The sequence below is a fragment of the Beta vulgaris genome, chromosome 7 (assembly GCF_026745355.1).
Source record: "Beta vulgaris subsp. vulgaris cultivar EL10 chromosome 7, EL10.2, whole genome shotgun sequence".
In the NCBI taxonomy this organism is placed as follows: domain Eukaryota; kingdom Viridiplantae; phylum Streptophyta; class Magnoliopsida; order Caryophyllales; family Amaranthaceae; genus Beta; species Beta vulgaris.
Genome location: NC_079208.1, coordinates 57,704,062 through 57,723,076, shown reverse-complemented (window position 1 = coordinate 57,723,076; position 19,015 = coordinate 57,704,062). Strand labels below are relative to the sequence as shown.

The window sequence follows — 19,015 nt, the reverse complement described above, 5'->3', positions numbered from 1 at the left end:
ACTTGTATTTCTTTTCAAATAAGCATACAGATTTAGGTTGCCAAAAAATTCAACTGCTTTTTTTTTTTTAAAGAGAAATTTCATTAATTGAAGGCCAAACGCATCTACAATAAGAAATAAAGAAAAACAGGATACAATTAAACAAGATCAGATCAATTTTGTATTCGATGAAACTACAATGAACCAGATCGAATATTGTAAGTTCCTTGTATTTGTTGTCCCAAACAACTGTTAAAAGGACCGTCTATCATTTTGACATAGTTTGGAGAAGAACATTCTTGATCTATCCATATTGACCGCGTCCGAGCTTCTAATACCTTCATGTTGATAGTTTTGAACTTCAACCAATGAGAACAATTTCTCATACATACAAATGAAAAAAACTAGACTCACAACTCCCATAAGGGAGAAGGAGACCTCCACAACGGAGAAGACTAGTCTTCCCATATCAGGGCACAAAAAACTCTCATAAAGAAGGAAAAGGGGCTTACCATAGATGAGATCATCCATGGTATGAAAGGAAAGGGGAAAAAGGAAGGCGGCTAGAGAGAAAAACTAGGTTTAGGGTTGGAGAGAAACTAGGCTATCCAACTGCTTTTTCTTAACTACTTTATTAATTGTAAACTAAAACTAATCTAGTTTAGTAATAATATGAAATAATTTAATATATTTATTTTCAGCATCAATATTTAGAAAAAACTGATAGTTATGTGTGTTTTTTCAATACAGATAATTATGTGTTTTTTTAATAGGGATAATTATGTGTTTTTTTAATAGAAATAATTATGTTTTTTTAAATAGTGATAATTATGTGTTTTTAAATAAGAAAACTAAATCTAAAGGAATAAAGTTATTAGGGTAAATTCTTAACCATATTCTTTAAGAGATGAGAGGGAAGGTAATTTGAAAAGAAGAAAGATAGAAAAGAAGAAGTTTCTAAACACTAAATTTCAATCCGTAAAATTTGTGCACTCTCTTGCTCCCTTGCACCAGGCAGGTAATTTACTATGATATAGAACATTTGTTTACTTAGTTCTAGGTACCAAGTTCACGCTTCCCATTTGAATCAGGGAAGCCTACACTTACAGCATTCTCCAAATTCTTCAAATCTCGAAACACTTTGATGTTTCCAGCCATGTGGTCAGAAGCCTGTGAATCAACAGTCCATGATGCATGATCAAAAGTTTCATTAAAATGTCCTACAATGGACACATTGGTTTTACGTGCAAAGTTGCTCAACCTAGCAGATGCTCCTTGCTCCTTGACTATAGAGATTACTCCGACACCTTTCTTTACCTAAAAAACGGGGTCTCGTGTCGACACGACACTTTACTTGGATAATTCATTTTAAACTAAAAATTTGGCTTTTTTTCTACAAAATAGCCGAGTTGGACACTTAGACACTCGTATCCGAATAGACACTCAAGCCGTGTCTGAGTAACATAGCCTTCATTACCTCCTTTACAACTGTGGAGATTAATTTGGCATCTGGTTTGCTGTTGCTACCACTTCCAGCTCCATAGAACTCTTCATCATCAAGAGGATTCTCACTCCTTGCGTTCTCTCCTTGGATTTCCACATTTCTAGCTAATTTGTTCCCTTCTTTTGCTTTCTAGAGATCATTGAACTATTGAAGAGCTCTATAAATATTGAAACATTCGGCTTTCTCAAGCCACAATGTTCACACTTCTTACTCATCTTTTCCTTCTTATAATCTCTCCTTTGGCATTCCTTTCCATCTTGCTTTCTTACTTGGAAAGCACTCAATTCTGTCATTTCATTGCTCATACCAGCCAGCAATAACTTCCTTCTGCTTCTATACTTGCTGCAACATGTGGAATGCTTTGTTATCAATAGGCAAGGGATCCATTCCCATGAAGTTACTTCTCATAGTCTGGATTTTATCCCATCAAGAAATCAATCAGCTTGTTCTCTCCACAAATCCATCAGCTTCTTGTGTATATTGCAATGAATCTCCCACATTCACATGTAGGAATGCTGTAACTGCTTGTATATCATCCCAGTAGGTTCTAAGTTTGCAATAATATTCAGCTATCTTACTCAGACGGATTGAGTGTCTACTCGGATACGGGTGTCTAAGTGTCCGACTCGGCTATTTTGTAGAAAAATGTCAAGTTTTTAATTTAAAATGAAGTATACAAGTAAAGTGTTGTGTCGGACATGACACGACACCCCGTTTTTGAGGTAACTGAAGGTCTCGGAGTAAAACTGATATTCAGAGTCACTCAACTTCTCCTGCCCAAGCTTAACAACATTTCTTTTCAACTGTCATGCACCCTCCTAAATCACCTGCTGTGCTCTTTACTTACTCAAGGCGCAAGAAGAAGGGTAATATGGGTAATAACCCTATTACTTGAAGAGGAAGATTAGAGGAATGAGCTGGACAAATCAAGAGGAAGGAAAAAGAAGAATGACCTAGTACTATAAATAGGGGTAATGATTAGATATCTGGCATTCAGAAAAGAAGTGAGAATTTAGTATTGTATTGTAATAGTAGGCGGCAGTTAGTGGTGTACTATTCAGTCACAATCAATACAATCTCCATCCTTCCCTATTTCCGGGAGTTTCTCTTTTATTACCGTTATTTAATTATCCAACTGAGTTGCCATTGTTAAGCTATAACAACTTGGTATCAGAGCCACCGTCGCCGGAGCGACCATGCCACCACGCAGGGACAACGTATGGATACTCTGGAGATAGAGATGGGGGAGCTGAGAGAGGCTCTCCAGACTGAGTCGGAGAAGTTTGAACGCTTCAGGGATAATATGGAAGAATCCAGCAAACAGATCCGAGAAGATTTTTTGAAAGTGGCAACACACATCACCGGAGAACAGACAAAACTGAGGGAGGAACTCCGGTCGATGTTCGCAACCTACAACCGAAGCTCTGAAGGTCCCCCACCAGGATTTGGGCGATTCTCTAACCTGGGAGGCGATTCCGACAACCCAGGTGGCGGTGGTGGAGGGCATTCAAACTGGAAGTATAGGAAGTTAGATCTTCCCATCTTTGACGGGCAAAACCCAGATGGTTGGATCCTCCGAGCTGAGCGATATTTTGGGTTTTACCGATTGTCGGAGGAGGAGAAGCTGGAAGCTGCGGTAGTGGCGTTTGACGGGGAGGCGCTGTCATGGTATCAATGGGAGAATAGAAGGAGACCTATAAGGCGATGGGAAGAAATGAGGTCCCTTCTGTTACGGCAGTTTCGCACCTCCAATGTCGGGTCATTACACGAGCAATGGCTAGCTTTAGAACAGACGTCAAGTGTGGCGGAGTACCGGAGGAATTTCATTGAACTAATAGCACCTTTGGAAAATGTTCCAGAACCCATAGCACTGGGCCAATTCCTGAATGGGCTTAAAAAAGAGATTCGAGCTGAAGTAAGAGTCCTTGGGCCTAGGTTCCTGGAACAGGCCATGGATTTAGCCCTTAAGGTGGAGGAAAAATCCAAATATTTCCCAAGCCACAGAGGAAATACAGGGAGTTACAAGAGTCAAGGCCCATTTCAAAATATGGTCAACCGGCCCAGCCCTAGCACCCAACTCACCCACTAGCCCAAAACCGAAACTTTAACCTCCCACCTACCCAAAAGAACCCATCTCTTCCTTCCACTTCTCACAACCCACATACCCAGACACGTACCTTTAATCGGCCACGACGGTTGACAGAGACAGAACTACAATACCGTCGGGAGAACAACCTTTGCTTCCGGTGTGACGGAAAATGGGAAGCAGGACACAGGTGCCAGAACAAAGAGTTAAGCGTGATTTTGATAGGCGATTCGGTGGAGGAAATAGCTGAAGAGAATGAGGAGGAAGAATCGGAGAAGGAAGAGGTGGAAGTTAACGCGGCGGAGGTGTCGCTGTGCTCAGTGGTGGGTCTCACGGGCCCAAAAACCATGAAATTACTGGGAAAAATTGGAGGAGACGAAGTGCAAATAATGATTGACTCGGGAGCTACACACAACTTCATCTCCCTCCTCGTGGTGGAGCGACTAAAAATTCCGGTAGAGCAGGGAGGTGCGTTCCGTGTTTCTTTAGGTACTGGAACAGTAGCAAAGGGCAAGGGGTACTGCCGGGGAGTGCGTATAGAGGTACAAGGGGTATCAATCACTGAGGATTATCTTCCTCTGGAGTTAGGTAATTCTGATGTAATCCTTGGGGTTCAATGGTTGGAAAAATTGGGGGAAATTACCACAAACTGGAAATCACTTCTTATGAAGTTCCGGCACGAAGGACGAATAGTGGAGTTACGGGGTGAGGCCGCGATGGGGAAGACCCAGATCTCGGTCAAAGCTATGGTGAGAACGCTACAAAGGGAAAAAGGGGGAATCCTGTTGGAAGCTTATCAGGTGGAAGAAGAGACGGGGGAACCAGAAAGTATGAGCCTTCCACCATTTTTACAGGAAGTGGTGGCTCGATACCGTGAAGTGTTCGCGGCAACCACAGACTTGCCCCCAAGAAGGGGTAGGGAGCATGCAATCATCTTGAAGCAAGGGAGTAACCCGGTGAGCGTCCGACCCTATCGATACCCCCAAGTCCAGAAGGACGAAATTGAGAAGTTAATCAGAGAGATGCTTGCAGCGGGTATAATTCAGCCATCTACTAGCCCGTTTTCGAGCCCGGTGCTGCTAGTAAGAAAAAAAGATGGAGGTTGGCGCTTTTGTGTGGATTACCGAGCTCTGAACCGTGAAACCGTGGCTGACAAATACCCGATTCCGGTAATTGAGGAACTATTGGATGAACTACAAGGTGCAGCTGTTTATAGCAAGCTAGACCTGAAATCAGGCTACCACCAAATCCGGGTCCGAACAGAGGATGTGCCCAAAACAGCCTTCCGAACTCATGAAGGTCATTACGAATTCCTCGTAATGCCATTTGGCCTCACAAATGCTCCGGCAACCTTCCAATCTTTGATGAATGACATCTTCCGCCCTTATCTCCGTAAGTTTGTCCTTGTGTTTTTCGATGACATTTTAATTTACAGTCAAGATGAAATCTCTCATGTGCAGCATCTATCCACGGTGTTGGGTATCCTTGCTCACCACCAATTGTATGCCAATCACAAAAAGTGCGAATTTGGTAAACGGAGGGTGGCTTATCTTGGCCACGTCATCTCGGCAGAGGGGGTGGCGGTGGACCAGGAGAAAAATTCGGGCCATGGTTGAGTGGCCGGTGCCCAAAAATATTCGAGAATTAAGGGGATTTCGGGATTGACCGGATATTACCGGAAGTTTGTAGCTGGATATGGTAAGCTTGCTGCCCCCTTGACTGAGCAGTTGCGCAAAGACAAATTCTCTTGGGGGGAGGCAGCCATGGCGGCGTTTGAGGAATTGAAGAGAGCCATGACCACTGTTCCGGTGCTGGCTCTACCGGATTTCACCAAGGAATTCTGCATTGAGGCTGATGCCTCCGGATTTGGTCTGGGTGCGGTTCTAATGCAGGAAAATCGCCCCATTGCCTTCTACAGCCACACCTTGGGCCCCCGAAGTCGCCTCAAGTCCATATACGAGAAGGAGCTCATGGCCATTGTTCTCGCGGTGCTCCGGTGGAGGCCGTACTTGTTAGGCCGGCGGTTTGTAGTACGCACCGACCAACAGAGTCTCAAACATCTCCTGGAGCAAAGGGAAGTGGGAGCCGAATATCAGCGGTGGGTGTCGAAACTAATGGGCTTTGATTTGTGATACAATATAAACCCGGGACTTCAAATAGGGTCGCGGATGCCCTGTCCCGGAGGACCCCCCTGAGGTGGAGTTGCAGGTGCTGGTAACCCATGAGGGTGTGGAATTGGGCGCGCATCCAAGGCGAGGTACAAAATGATCCTTACAATCAAAGAATTAACACAAGACTGTTTTGGAAGGGTTGAAACCCAATGTGGGATTTACAGTGGAGGAGGGGGGGCGCCTCTTCTATAAGGGTCGGATAGTGTTGCCCCCTGCTAGCCCCTTTATCCAGGATATACTGCGCGCCTATCATGATGGTCCAGTGGGTGGACATTCCGGGGAGCTTAAGACTTACTTACGGGTAGCTCAAGAATTCTATTGGCAAGGAATGAGGAAAGCCATTACTTATTATGTCAAGGCATGTGCTGTGTGCCAACAGAGCAGTCGTCGGCTCAAAGCCCAGCGGGTCTCTTACAGCCGCTTCCGATCCCAACTCAGGTATGGGATGACATTTCCATGGACTTCATAGAGGGTTTGCCGAAATCGGAGTAATGTGGATACAATTTTGGTAGTCATTGATCGAATGAACAAAATATGGCACTTTGTGGGATTAAAACACCCCTTCACTGCCGTTTCTGTTGCGGGTGCCTTTGTTAAGGAGATTGTCCGTCTTCATGGATTTCCGGCCTCAATTGTTGTCGGATCGGGACAAGTGTTTATGAGCCGGTTTTGGAAAGAGCTTTTTCGCCTCCAAGGTACCACACTTGCTAGAAGCACAGCTTACCATCCACAAACGGATGGACAAACCGAAATTGTCAATAAGGCCCTCGAGACATATCTACGGTGCTTCTCTAGTGGGCAACCCAAACAGTGGGCTCAGTGGCTGCCATGGCGGAGTTTTGGTACAACACCTCAACCCACACTTCTACTCAACTTACCCCATTCAAAGCCTTGTATGGGCGTGACCCACCTCCCCTCATTCGCACCAATCATGGCCTCACAAGTTGGGTCCCTTGAGGCCCATCTCCAAGAACGTGATGCAATATTGGATGATCTAAGAGTCCAACTGTCCCGAGCCCAGCATCGCATGAAGCACTATGCTGACATTAAGAGGCGAGAATTGCAGCTCGAAGAAGGCTCTTTGGCTTACCTTAAACTGCAGCCATACCGACAGCGCTCTTTGGCTCAGCGTCCCTTTGAGAAACTGGCTCCTCGCTTCTATGGACCCTACAAAGTCCTGCAGCGCATTGGGTCCGTGGCCTACAAGCTTGATCTTCCCCCCACTAGCAAGGTACACCCGCGTTTTCACATATCTCAACTAAAGCCTGCTATTGGGCCTATTACTATATCAACTGAGATACCCCCACAACTTACTGCTGAACTGGAGTTGGTGGCTTCTCCGGAAGGATTACTCGACATTCGAGCCATTTCCCACCCTCAAGGAGTGACTCATGAGGTGCTCATCAAGTGGACAGGCCTGCCAGAATATGAAGCAACATGGGAAGACGCTTCCATGATCATGGCTCGATTCCCAGCTTTCCATCTTGAGGACAAGATGGCTGTTTGGGGGGAGTATTGTCATGCACCCTCCTAAATCACCTGCTGTGCTCTTTACTTACTCAAGGCGCAAGAAGAAGGGTAATATGGGTAATAACCCTATTACTTGAAGAGGAAGATTAGAGGAATGAGCTGGACAAATCAAGAGGAAGGAAAAAGAAGAATGACCTAGTACTATAAATAGGGGTAATGATTAGATATCGGCATTCAGAAAAGAAGTGAGAATTTAGTATTGTATTGTAATAGTAGGCGGCAGTTAGTGGTGTACTATTCAGTCACAATCAATACAATCTCCATCCTTCCCTATTTCCGGGAGTTTCTCTTTTATTACCGTTATTTAATTATCCAACTGAGTTGCCATTGTTAAGCTATAACAACAACCGATAGAGTTGAGGAGCATTGCTCTCTTCATATCTTTCTACCAACTGATTCCATAGCGCCTTAGCAGATTCTACAAGCATTGAACTCTGAGCCAATCTAACACTCAGAGACTTAACCATATAATCATTCCTTACCCTTGACTAAATTCTTTCGACCCTACTGCAGGTTTTCACAAGATCCATCAATGAATCTTATCTTGCTCTTAGCACTCAAAGCCATTTTTAACTTGCCTACTCCAATTGAGAAATTACCTCCATTAAACAACATTGTTGTGTAATGGATCAACCTGGAGACTAAATCACACAATAAAGGCAGAAACTTTTAGAGAGAAAGGTTTTGATATATTACTGAAATCAAGGTTACAATCTCACAGCTTTCGATAGCTATGATGTATACTGTACTAAGTAGAATGTAATGCAAGGCTATTCATGAAATAACTTGCTGTAATTTCTTCAGTTATCTATCTATTACTTTTTGCTTACATACATATGGTGAGTTGGTGATTAGTAACTACATACTAACTTGTCTGGTTGCTTTGGGAACATAACTTGAATTGTATCATATTCTTTGCAGTTTCAATAATTACTGATCACACACCAATACAAATATTGAATGCTTTGTTATTTCAGGATATGGACCAGGAACTTTGTGACTACGGTTTCCCTGGTGTTCCCCGAACATCTATGCTTGAGGTGTTCTCTGTGAGTTTCACCAAGACCGCCAATGATGATAGGCGTTCTGAACTTTATGGCACGATTCATGTCACTCAAGGAAAGGAACTGGGTGATCATTTTGTATATATATGACCGCGAGCCTCAAATTTCTGAATCAAAGAAATCAAATGAGACTATAACTCTAACAGGCCCTCCCCGTGTTATTCCAGCCGTGACAGACTTCTCTATATGTCTATATCTCAAAGACAGGTATCGTCGAGACCTTAACAACAGCAGTGGGAAAGATGAAGATCTTGAGATCAGCAATGGGAAGATCTGTTGGAATTGGAATAATAGTAACATGGACTACTATTGTGACAAGCTCCTATCAATTAATGTTCCATGTCGAGATGGGTTTGCAACAGTGCATTTTGCAGTATTCAATGTTGTTGCTATACAGGCTGAAGTGCAGGTTTTGCTTGAAGGAAATAATGAGTAGGATAATATTAATTCAGAATTCTATGGAACAATATTTGCTTATTATGGGAGATCAGTTGATTACTCCAGCAGCTATCAAAAGGAATATTTTCGAACTACACTCCTTAACAAGTCTGCTGGTAACTGTGCAATTGTGAAACTACAAATATGCTTGATGCAATGTATTTGATCCCATGACCTCACGTACATAAACTAAAGTCTTAACCATTGGACTAAATTATATTTAAGGTTATTACCATAAAGTATTATATTAATAAATGAAATTCTTTCTTATCCAGGGCGTAGCCCATGCCTCATAACTAGTTTATGAATAAAATCATGTCATATGATGTGATTGTGAGTGATTATAATTGTTTGAATCATTTTGGGAGATTAATAATGCCCAAATAAAATTATCCCGCTAATCACTAAATGTTTAGTGTACAATTGACCAGAAATCAACAAGACTCAAAAATTTCCCAAAAATTGATTCTAATCATCTTCTTCTTCCTCAACCTTCTGACCAAAACCTCTAGGACCTGTTCTAGCTCTCACTTTAGTCTTCTTCCCACCCTTCTTTTTTTTGGCTTCTTCTTCTTTCTCAAACTTATCTTTCTCTCTCTTCAGCAAGAAATCTGTCACTGCAATGTATATAACCTGCTCAACAATAATCAAAACAAACATAAAAATTCAATCGTTAGATACAATTGACAAAAAATTTACAATATTAACAAATCTGCAACGTATACCCCAATTATCAAAACAAACATAGAAATTCAATCTTAACATGAAATTGACAAAAAAAATTACAAAATTAAGCAAAAAATTTATAAATTGCTCCTCAATTATCAAAACAAATATAAAAATTCAATCTTTAGATAAAATTGGCAACAAAATTTTACAATATTAAGCAAGAAATCTGTCACTGCAATGTATATAATCTGCTCCCCAATTATCAAAACAAATATAAAAATTCAATCTTTAGATAAAATTGACAAATTATTTACAATATTAAGCAAGAAATCTGTAACTGCAATGTATATAATCTGCTCCCCGATTATCAAAACAAATATAAAAATTCAATCTTTAGATAAAATTGACAAAAAAAAAAATTACAATATTAAGCAAGAAATCTGTCACTGCAATGTATATAATCTGCTCCCCAATTATCAAAACAAATATAAAAATTCAATCTTTAGAAAAAATTGACAACAAAATTTACAATATTAAGCAAGAATCTGTGTATATAATCTGCTCCCCAATTATCAGAACAAATATAAAAATTCAATCTTTAGATTAAATTTCAATATTAAGCAAACTGCAAACTGCAAACTGCAAATTGCAATGTATATAATCTGCTCCCCAATTATCAAAACCAACATAAAAATTCAATCTTTAGATAAAATTGACAAAATTAAGCAAGAAATTGATTACCCCAATAGTGAGGATAGAGAGGGCAATAAAAGCAATGAACAAAAGAGTTGAAATGACAGTGGAAACAGTTTCATCTCCAGAAGTTGCAGACACTATTTGTTGTGTAGTTTCAGTTGGAATAACAGCAGCATCTTCAGAAGAAGTAGCAGATGAAACTATCAAATTTCTGGGTTTTTTAGTAATTGGGTTTTGAAAATGGAAGGTTTTGTGTTTGGATAAGGTGACAAGTGAAATGTGTGGTTGGTATGAAGATTTGTTGCTGGAAGAAGTAGGGAAATTATGATAATTTATGAGGTTTGATTTGAAGGTGGAAAAGAAATTGTTTTTGTTGTTATGAATTGGTGTTGAGAGAGGAAATAGAGGTGATATAGTAGTGGCAGTAGCCATGATTCATTTGATACTTTTCACCTCCTTTGGCTACTCATCAAACAATCGTCTTTCTGTTTGGTTGAGGTAAGATGAGGAGGAAATTATTTTGTGACTAACTTGCCCGAACCCAAAACCGAACTTGCAACCCGACAATGAGCATATCAATTAAGAATCTTTTGGATCAAAAACATATACCAAGTACCACCTATGGCTGCTTATCGATTGAGCCGAGCCCGAACTGTGCTTTGCTTGGCTTGGCTTGTATTCGTTTAAGCTTATTCAAGCTCGAGCCGAACTTTGTTTGAGCTGGGGTTTGCCAAATGTTAAGCGAGTCGAGCTCAAAGCCTCAAACTGTTCACGAACAATCTTGACTCTTTATTACCCCCTAATTTTTACATGTTTTCTTTATTTTTCTTTTTTAATATTTGAGATTTATAGGTTTTCTTTTAGACAATGGAACTATTAACTTATTATTGTGTGATATCTAGGTTAATATGTTTTTGTATATATATGATTTTTTTTTCATTATAAAAGTATAATCGAGCTTCTTCACGAGCTTTTCAGCCGGGATTTGCCTATCTCACCTCAGCTTGTTAAAGTTTCGAGCGAGTCCGAATTCGAGTCTGGCCACCGCGAGCTGAGATTTGACCGAGTCAATCCTGAACTATTCACAAACAGGCTAGACTCATTATCACCCATAATAGCAACCAATTTAGCATTCTTAGAATGTGTTCTAATCCGAAAGTAACCCGACCCTATAGGTCCGATAATGCAACCTAAACCCAAAATGAGCAAACCCATAATAATTTGTTACCCAATATGAGTCGACCCAAAGTCAATCCGCAATCACACTAATCTGCTTTAACTTGCTTACAACCTACACCAAGTTGACTCAAACAGAATGCGATCCTACCCAAGCAAGGCCCAACCCGACAAGACAGGTTGACTCGATTAAGACCCAATAATTTTTCAACTTGAACTAACCCAACCCAGTAACCAAAGTAATCAATTTCAACCCTACTCATTTCAGCCCAAACCAATAAGTACCAACTCAAAACCAATCCTTTTGGTATTTATCCTTATAACAATTCTGCTTTACCTTCCATTCTTGTAAACGATGTTCCACTCATGAGAGGAGGGTCTCCTAATAGTTTTTCTCCTTACATTTTTTTAAAAAAAACAATAAGAAAAAATTAGCATTTTCTAAAGACAAAAAACAAAAGACGTATATCTAAATTTGTTGCTACAAGTGTCTACATTTTTTGCCCAATTTCGTTTTCGACTTAGGCAATAAGCACTTGGTATAGACTAGTCCACCTAGCAAGTGGGTTAAGGCCTTATGACTTATGAATCAAGCTCCTAATCCATCAATCCACTATAAAACCAACCTTATTGAGTGTTCTCTAGCCAATATTTTACCAATAAAAAATACTAATGTTTTAACTTCTCACCCATGTGAATCTTATGTCGGGCTTTTCTATCATAGCCCAGCCCAGTCCAGCCCAGCCCATGAGCCCACTTGTGTTGCAGCACATGCAAAAACCCTACAATCCACGTGAAAATCAGCAATTTCTACTGTTTCTAATTATCCCACGTCATTTATTTCGTCACTTCCCTAAACCAAAATTGCGGCATTCCTTCACTCACTTACGAATCCCTTCCTCCACCGTCCGATCTCTTTCTTTGTTTCTCTCTCTTCCATCCAACGATCCATCTTCTTTCACTATCCACCATGACAGCTGTACACCAATATTCTCTCTCCTTATTGGTCTGTCACTTACTAAAAGTCACACCATTATGGTCGGTGTATTGCCAAAAACACCCCTTTTTACAAAAATCCTACGTGGCATAAAAAGTGCATAAAAATTCCACGTTTCATTTATTGATTTGTTAGCCGGTAAATGCTCTACTGTTGTCCTAGAAGATTATGCGTCAGCTTAAGGCTATGTTTAGTTCACCTGAAATTTTCTGATCTGAACTTATCTGATCTGATCTGAACTTATTTTTTCTAATCTGATCTGAACTTATTTTTTCTGAACTGATCTGATTACAAGATCTTATCTTTTAGATTTCTCTCAATATATAAGAAAAAATATAGTCATGTGGGGTCTTATTTGATTCGTCTCAATGAATACTTTATTAATATTCAATTATTATAATTTTTACTAATATGTAATGAAACATATTTAATAGTAAAAATAAGTTTAAAAACTGACAAATCTGATCTGGACTTATTTTTTCTGATCTGATCTGATCTGATTATATCTGAAATAAGCAAAAATAAGGCGAACTGAACATAGCCTAAACCATGGTAAATCATTTAGGATTTTATTATTATTATGACCTCCATTAAAACCGTCCAATCTAATCATCTATTGATCACTTATTTAATTTTTAATTATTTTTGTATTATTTTTTTTGTTGCAAGAGGGTGTAGAGGAAAAAAAAAGTCATTGAACATATTTCCACTTAATCTTTTAAAGAAAAAGCTCCTATTTCATTTTGAGAGTTTTTTTTTTTTCAAAACTATCTCTAAAACTCTCTTTTACCAAACGTCTAAAGTTTTTGACTAGTTAAAACTCTAAAAATGGTCTAAAACTCTCTTTGTACTCCAAAACTCTAATTGCCAAACACCCCTCTTAATTCTATTAGTCGTTCACAAATACCTAGCTACTCCCTCTGTTTTTTTTATCATTATTCCTACTTTTCTGTGCGCATCTTCCATTATATATTAGTAAAAATTATAACGATTGAATATTAATAAAGTACTAATTGAGACGAATCAAACAAGACCCCACATGACTATGTTTTTTCTTATAAATTGAGAATATTTGAGAAGATTCTCTCTATGCATGAATAGTGTCAAGATTCCAAGTGAGAAAGGTAAAAAAAAAACAGAAGGAGTACCTCTTAACCCTTTGTCTCTATTCCTATCTACTCCCTCTGTTTTTTTTTATCTTTCTCACTTGGAATCTTGACACTATTCATGCATAGAGAGAATCTTCTCAAATGTTCTCAATTTATAAGAAAAAACATAGTCATGTAGGGTCTTGTTTGATTCGTCTCAATTAGTACTTTATTAATATTCAATCGTTATAATTTTTACTAATATATAATGAAAGATATTTAAGTTTTAAAACGTGCATTGGAAGACACGCACAGAAAAGTAGGAATGATAAAAAAAAACAGAGGGAGTATCAAATAATACTATATGCTCAAGTAACTAGTAACCTAATCTAATCTATCAGTGTTAACACGTTTTATTAGAACTAAGATCTCAAGCAACTTATTCAAAAAAATTCTTAATCCCTACTACTCAAACAATATTTACTATTTTTACCAGCGCATCTTTAATTCGACATAATAACACTTTTCGATATAGTATTTTAAATAGAGTATAATAAAGTGAATAAAGATTTTTCCAATACATAAAAATTGATAATAACAAAAAAAAAATCTATTTTTGTCAACCCAAAAAATATAATAAAAAAATACACACTTTTATGCAAAGTAATAAAAAACATATTAATCAAATAAGAGTAAAGAACATCCTTTGACCAAATAATACTAATTGTAGTACTTTTACTTTAGATATTTACAGATATTGATTTTCAATGAATTTAAGACAGTAGGATTTTAGATATAAGGCAATCATACAAATTACAAAGAGTATCAAAAATATCTAGCAAAACCGTCCACGTAGGCAACCAATTAAAGATTTAATACATGCACTTTTTTCCACCCTTTCCTTTAACTAAAGTTTTTCCAATCATCCAAACACCCCCTTATTATTTTCTCTCTCTAAAAACCAAAAAAAACACCAACCTTTCCTTCTTTCTAATGGGAGAAGTAAACGGAGACTATAACGGCAAACTTAACGGCGTAGAAGAAGACGACGAGAGAGTATACGAATGGGAATCAGGTTTACCTAACGCCGATGACATAACTCCGTTAAGTCAAGGTTTAATTCCGTTAGGACTTTTAACGGCGTTTAATATTAGGCCGGAACCCTACCGTACTTCCATTGAAGTATCACAAGCTTCCAAGGAAACAGTCTCGCTCATCCGTGGCTCGAATTACAAGTCTTACGACGACGACGAAGACGGAGAAGAAGATGAACAAAACGACGACGAATCGGAGAATAACAAGAAGCAGCGGCGAAACGAATCGCCGGAAGACGCCGACTCTGCGGCGGCGGAGGCGGCGGAAGATGGCGGCGGTGGTGGTGGTTCCGGCGGAGATAAGGCGGTGAAGAGAGCAAGATTAGTGTGGACGCCACAATTGCATAAGAGGTTTGTTGATGTAGTTGGACATTTAGGCATTAAAAACGCGGTTCCGAAAACAATTATGCAGCTGATGAATGTGGAAGGATTGACTAGAGAGAATGTAGCTAGTCATTTACAGAAATATCGGCTTTATTTGAAGCGGATGCAAGGAGGTTCGAGCTCGAATTCGTCGTCGGAAAATGGAAATGGGAATGGGAATGGAAATGGAGGGATGTCGGTGACGGTACGGGTGATGCCGGTACCGGTACCAATGATGGGGATGATGGGGAATTATAGTAGGAATGGGTTTGAATCACATAGTTATAGTCATAATCAGCCGCATACTAGTAATCATTATAATCACAATCAACACCAACAGTATAGTAATGGGAATGGGAATGGGAATGGGATGATGATGCAATCAGGGAATAGGTATGGTTCAGTTATGTCTTATCATCATCCTACTCATGTTTCTCCTGGTGATAATTGAAGATTAAAGGACAGAATTTTGGATCTTTGAGATATTTTTTCAGAAAGGTAATTAACTTTTTTTGTTTCACTTGGTTTAATTGGATTTGAGATTGTTATTCTTTGTGTTTCAGATGATCATGATTTGGTGATTGATTGATCAGTGTGTTTACTGATATGTTTTTTGTGTAATTATTTGTGTATCTTTCTGATGAATTTGTGTGTATTCTGAAAATTTTGATTTGGTGATGTTAGATTATTGGGTTGATTTGTCAGATTTGATTGGTGGATTCATTGAATTAGAGAGGTGTTTGGGTAATTGGAATTTTATGCTAGATTAGTTTCGAAATTTTGAACTTGTTTAGCTTAGTGAGATGTGTTGGAAAGGAAGAAAAAAGAGCTACCCTGAATCCTGATAAGTGCTTATGTTATAGCCTCTTTTGAAGTTCAGAGAAATTACCAACTTAAATTATTGGTTTTACCATGATTTTGGAGGTTAAACTGATGTATGTTACCCGTTCTTTCGTAGATAATTGTTAGTGCTAGATCCTGTTCGCTTCACCTGATCTTTGCTCATTGAAAATGATGTTTTAGCTATTAAACTGAGTACTGATTAAGACGAACAATGTTATGATTAAACGAGGATGGAGGTGTTTGTTTTGCTGCTGATGAAGTGGCAAGACTTTGTTTCTATATCGAATCAAATTTTCTTTTGTCGAACGTTGTGCTTGATCTTGTAGGTTATATAGCATGCTGCAAAATTTTCCATCTTATTTCCTTATCAAATTCTTTAAAATAGATTATTCTTTGTTGATTTCAGATTAAGTGGTTGAACACTTGGAAATGCACTTCAGAACATGGCAATGCTTCACACAAGCGACACGGGATCAATTGAGGGAGATGTCTGTAATGTATAAATGCCTTATGATCAAGTCTGAAGGAGTCAGGACTCCTTGTCTGGTGTATATCTTTCCGCTGTCACATTTGTGTAGAGGAAAGAATTCTAGAATGGTTCATTTAGGCTACATATACCACACGGACTCAAGAATATGTTTCTGACGTGTTCCTGAGATCGATGTACAATTGATTCAAGCATAACATTGTATCTTCCTTTTCAGCTTTCAAGCTGAAGCAACACAAGAAAGATGAACAGATTATCTAACAACTCTGCTATCCTCCTCTGCCTGTTCGGTATACATGTACATTGAGTTTATTTTCTCTCACAATTTTGTTTGCTCCCATTGCAGATAGGCCTTCTTTTTCATATATATTTTTTTATCTTCCTTTTGCTTTACTTCTCTCAAAGGGAACGAGATCAACAGTTGGGGATGCATCAAAGGAAACAATAGGGCGGTGTTTTGGGTTTTATGTTTAAATAGGAGTAGGACTAAAGAGCAAACGGTTTGTTAGCAAACAAGAGAGAGGAAATGGGGTGGAGCCTGTGCAATCGGAAAACCTAAATGCTCTCTCTTGCTCGTAACAAACAGTTTGTCATTTACCGAATTACCATTTTCGTTGGTACTTGGTAGCTTATGTGTCATGATCTTGAAATAGAAATTAGGGCAGCAGGATATTGATTTAGACTATGGTACTACACAGGTTCTCTGAAGATGTGGGTTGGATTTAAAGTTTTATATTTCCTTGTTTCTAGGGGGGAGTGGTATGATGCTCTTGTAGTTCAGGGTAGTATGAATCTAGTACTGTGTGATCGGGAGAAACGAACGTTCACAAGTTAGTTTCAGTGGTGTTTGTGGACAAAATATCAGCTGGTATAAGGTATTTGTGCAGTGAATTTGATGCTTGCACCTGATATTTGATTGAGTAGAACCTAGTTAGTAAGAAAGAAGATCTATGTTCCATGGACCATAATACTGAAATTGCAAAGGGGGAAGATGCCACTTATCTTTCTATGCACCTTTACATGAGATTCTCGTAAGCTCAACTTCTGATCATAAATTTAGGGTTTACCAAGGGACCCGGCTTTTTTTGGAAAGTGCAAGTGGTCCTTGTAGATAAACTTCAAGAATCAAGTGGCTTTGTGGTCCATTTCTTTCAAGCTTCAAGTGTTTGAATGATTCAATCACTGTTTTAGACTGTTGGTGACTGAAACCAACCCCCCGCCCCCCTCTAAAGAAATGAAAAACAAAAAGGAAGAAGAATAACGTTCCACTTCGTAGGCGTTTTCATAACGAAGGATAGTTTGTGATCGCTAATCAAACTTCAATCCTTGTGAATTTGTTATCTTTGTTTTTGCCATCTACAAGAAGTGGGAAAAAGGTTCAAGGAATCTTACTCACAAAGTTCATCGAATTTATTTTCAGTTAAGTTCAGTTGCAATCAGTTCAGTTGCAACCAGTTCGGTTGCAATCAGTTCAATTCTTAATTTATTTATTAGCATTACTATTAGTTATAATTTACTTAAGTTCAATTGCAATCAGTTTAGTTCAATTCAGTTGTTTTATGCGGAATAAAACAGTCCCTTACTTGATAGGTTTCAAACCCCTGGTGTTAACTATAGAAGGTAGATACTTACCAAGTGAACCAAACTTTATTGATATCAAGGATCATCTCTGTAATTTGTCAAAACCCAAAAGACATTGGGTGAATTGGAATCACTCAGCAGGTTGCTAATTTTGATGTAAAGTTTTTTTTTTTTTTGGTGAAATTGATGTAAAGTTTTGCTAACATTAGATCTCCCGTAAATTTGTCTTTCTAATTATTGTACGATATCATGTGAATCAAACTGTGAGTATCAAGTATCAGCTAATGTCTATCAAGTATAAGTTGTGAACATCTTACGCCTTTAGTTCTTTTCCACATAAAGATCTTTGTGCATTTTAGTTGCTCGTTTGGATAAGCTAAGATGGTTGGTTGGTTTACATATGAAACAAGTGACTAATCACCTAACTAGTTTAGGAACTAAGGGCTTGTTCTCTTCGGCATAAAACAGCTGAACTGAATTGAACCGAACTGAACTGAACTGAACTGAACTGAAATGAATAGTGATATTTGAGAGTAAAAGTATTGTCAAGAGCTGAACTGAACTGAACTGAACGGAGCTGAACTGAACTGATCTGAACTGAATTGAACTGATCTGAACTGAAAATAAGCTGGGGAAAACAGGCCTTAACATGGCAAAATATCATAATAATGAGCAAGTGGCAAGGTTATACTTTGCACAACAGACATATTTCGTTGGTTTGGTATGGGACTTGATGAACTTTCTCCGGCAATCCAGCATGTTAATCTAACTAGCTGAGGTTACATTTAACATACCAAAAGGTGGTCTCCAATAAATTTGGGATCCTATGTCGGATATTAAACATGGGCTCTATGGGAATACATAAAAAGGATCTACAATTCCATATTCTTGATAACTAAATTAATTTTTAGAATAAAAATTGAAAAAATTATTAACTTTTCAAATCTTTATTTTTAATAACGAGACACCTTAGATATTACAAAATAGTAAGATATATCAAAATAAGTTATGATATATGAAAACAAAAAGTACATAGCATAGGGGTAAAATTTTGGAACAATATATGTAGAAACTTTTTCCCATCTAATAAACTCATAGAAATAAAATATATAGGTGGGACCCCAAAAAAATGGGCTTTGAGCGATCTGCTCACTTTGCTCATGTGTATGAGATCCCTCTGCTTTAGCTGCCTAGCTGTTAGATTATCATATGGACTCTTTTGAATTCCGATACGTGAATGTTGATTAGT

The 19,015-nt window shown here is 38.6% G+C and overlaps 2 protein-coding genes across 2 annotated transcripts; one reads left to right on the top strand and one right to left on the bottom strand.

Moving 5' to 3' along the window:
- Positions 1-9,100: 9,100 nt before the first annotated feature.
- LOC104900073 (hypothetical protein) lies at positions 9,101-10,695 on the bottom strand. Its single transcript, XM_010687409.4, has 2 exons — positions 10,183-10,695; positions 9,101-9,405 (listed from the first exon to the last, which is right to left on the bottom strand). Exons 1-2 carry the CDS (start codon positions 10,567-10,569, stop codon positions 9,241-9,243), a joined length of 552 nt encoding a protein of 183 aa, XP_010685711.2. The 5' UTR covers positions 10,570-10,695; the 3' UTR covers positions 9,101-9,240.
- A 3,607-nt stretch (positions 10,696-14,302) lies between these two features.
- Positions 14,303-17,477, top strand: LOC104900072 (transcription factor BOA). The gene is made up of 2 exons (XM_010687408.4): positions 14,303-15,353; positions 16,105-17,477. The coding sequence occupies exon 1, from the start codon at positions 14,392-14,394 to the stop codon at positions 15,304-15,306; it is 915 nt and encodes a 304-aa protein (XP_010685710.2). The 5' UTR covers positions 14,303-14,391; the 3' UTR covers positions 15,307-15,353; positions 16,105-17,477.
- The last annotated feature ends 1,538 nt before the right edge of the window (positions 17,478-19,015 follow it).

Coding starts and splice junctions, on each gene's coding strand:
- LOC104900073 (XM_010687409.4), bottom strand. CDS start 10,569: ATGGCTACTGCCACTACTATATCACCTCTATTTCCTCTCTCAACACCA. Junction 9,406..10,182: donor TCTCTATCCTCACTATTGGG/GTAATCAATTTC, acceptor ATTGTTGAGCAG/GTTATATACATTGCAGTGAC.
- LOC104900072 (XM_010687408.4), top strand. CDS start 14,392: ATGGGAGAAGTAAACGGAGACTATAACGGCAAACTTAACGGCGTAGAA.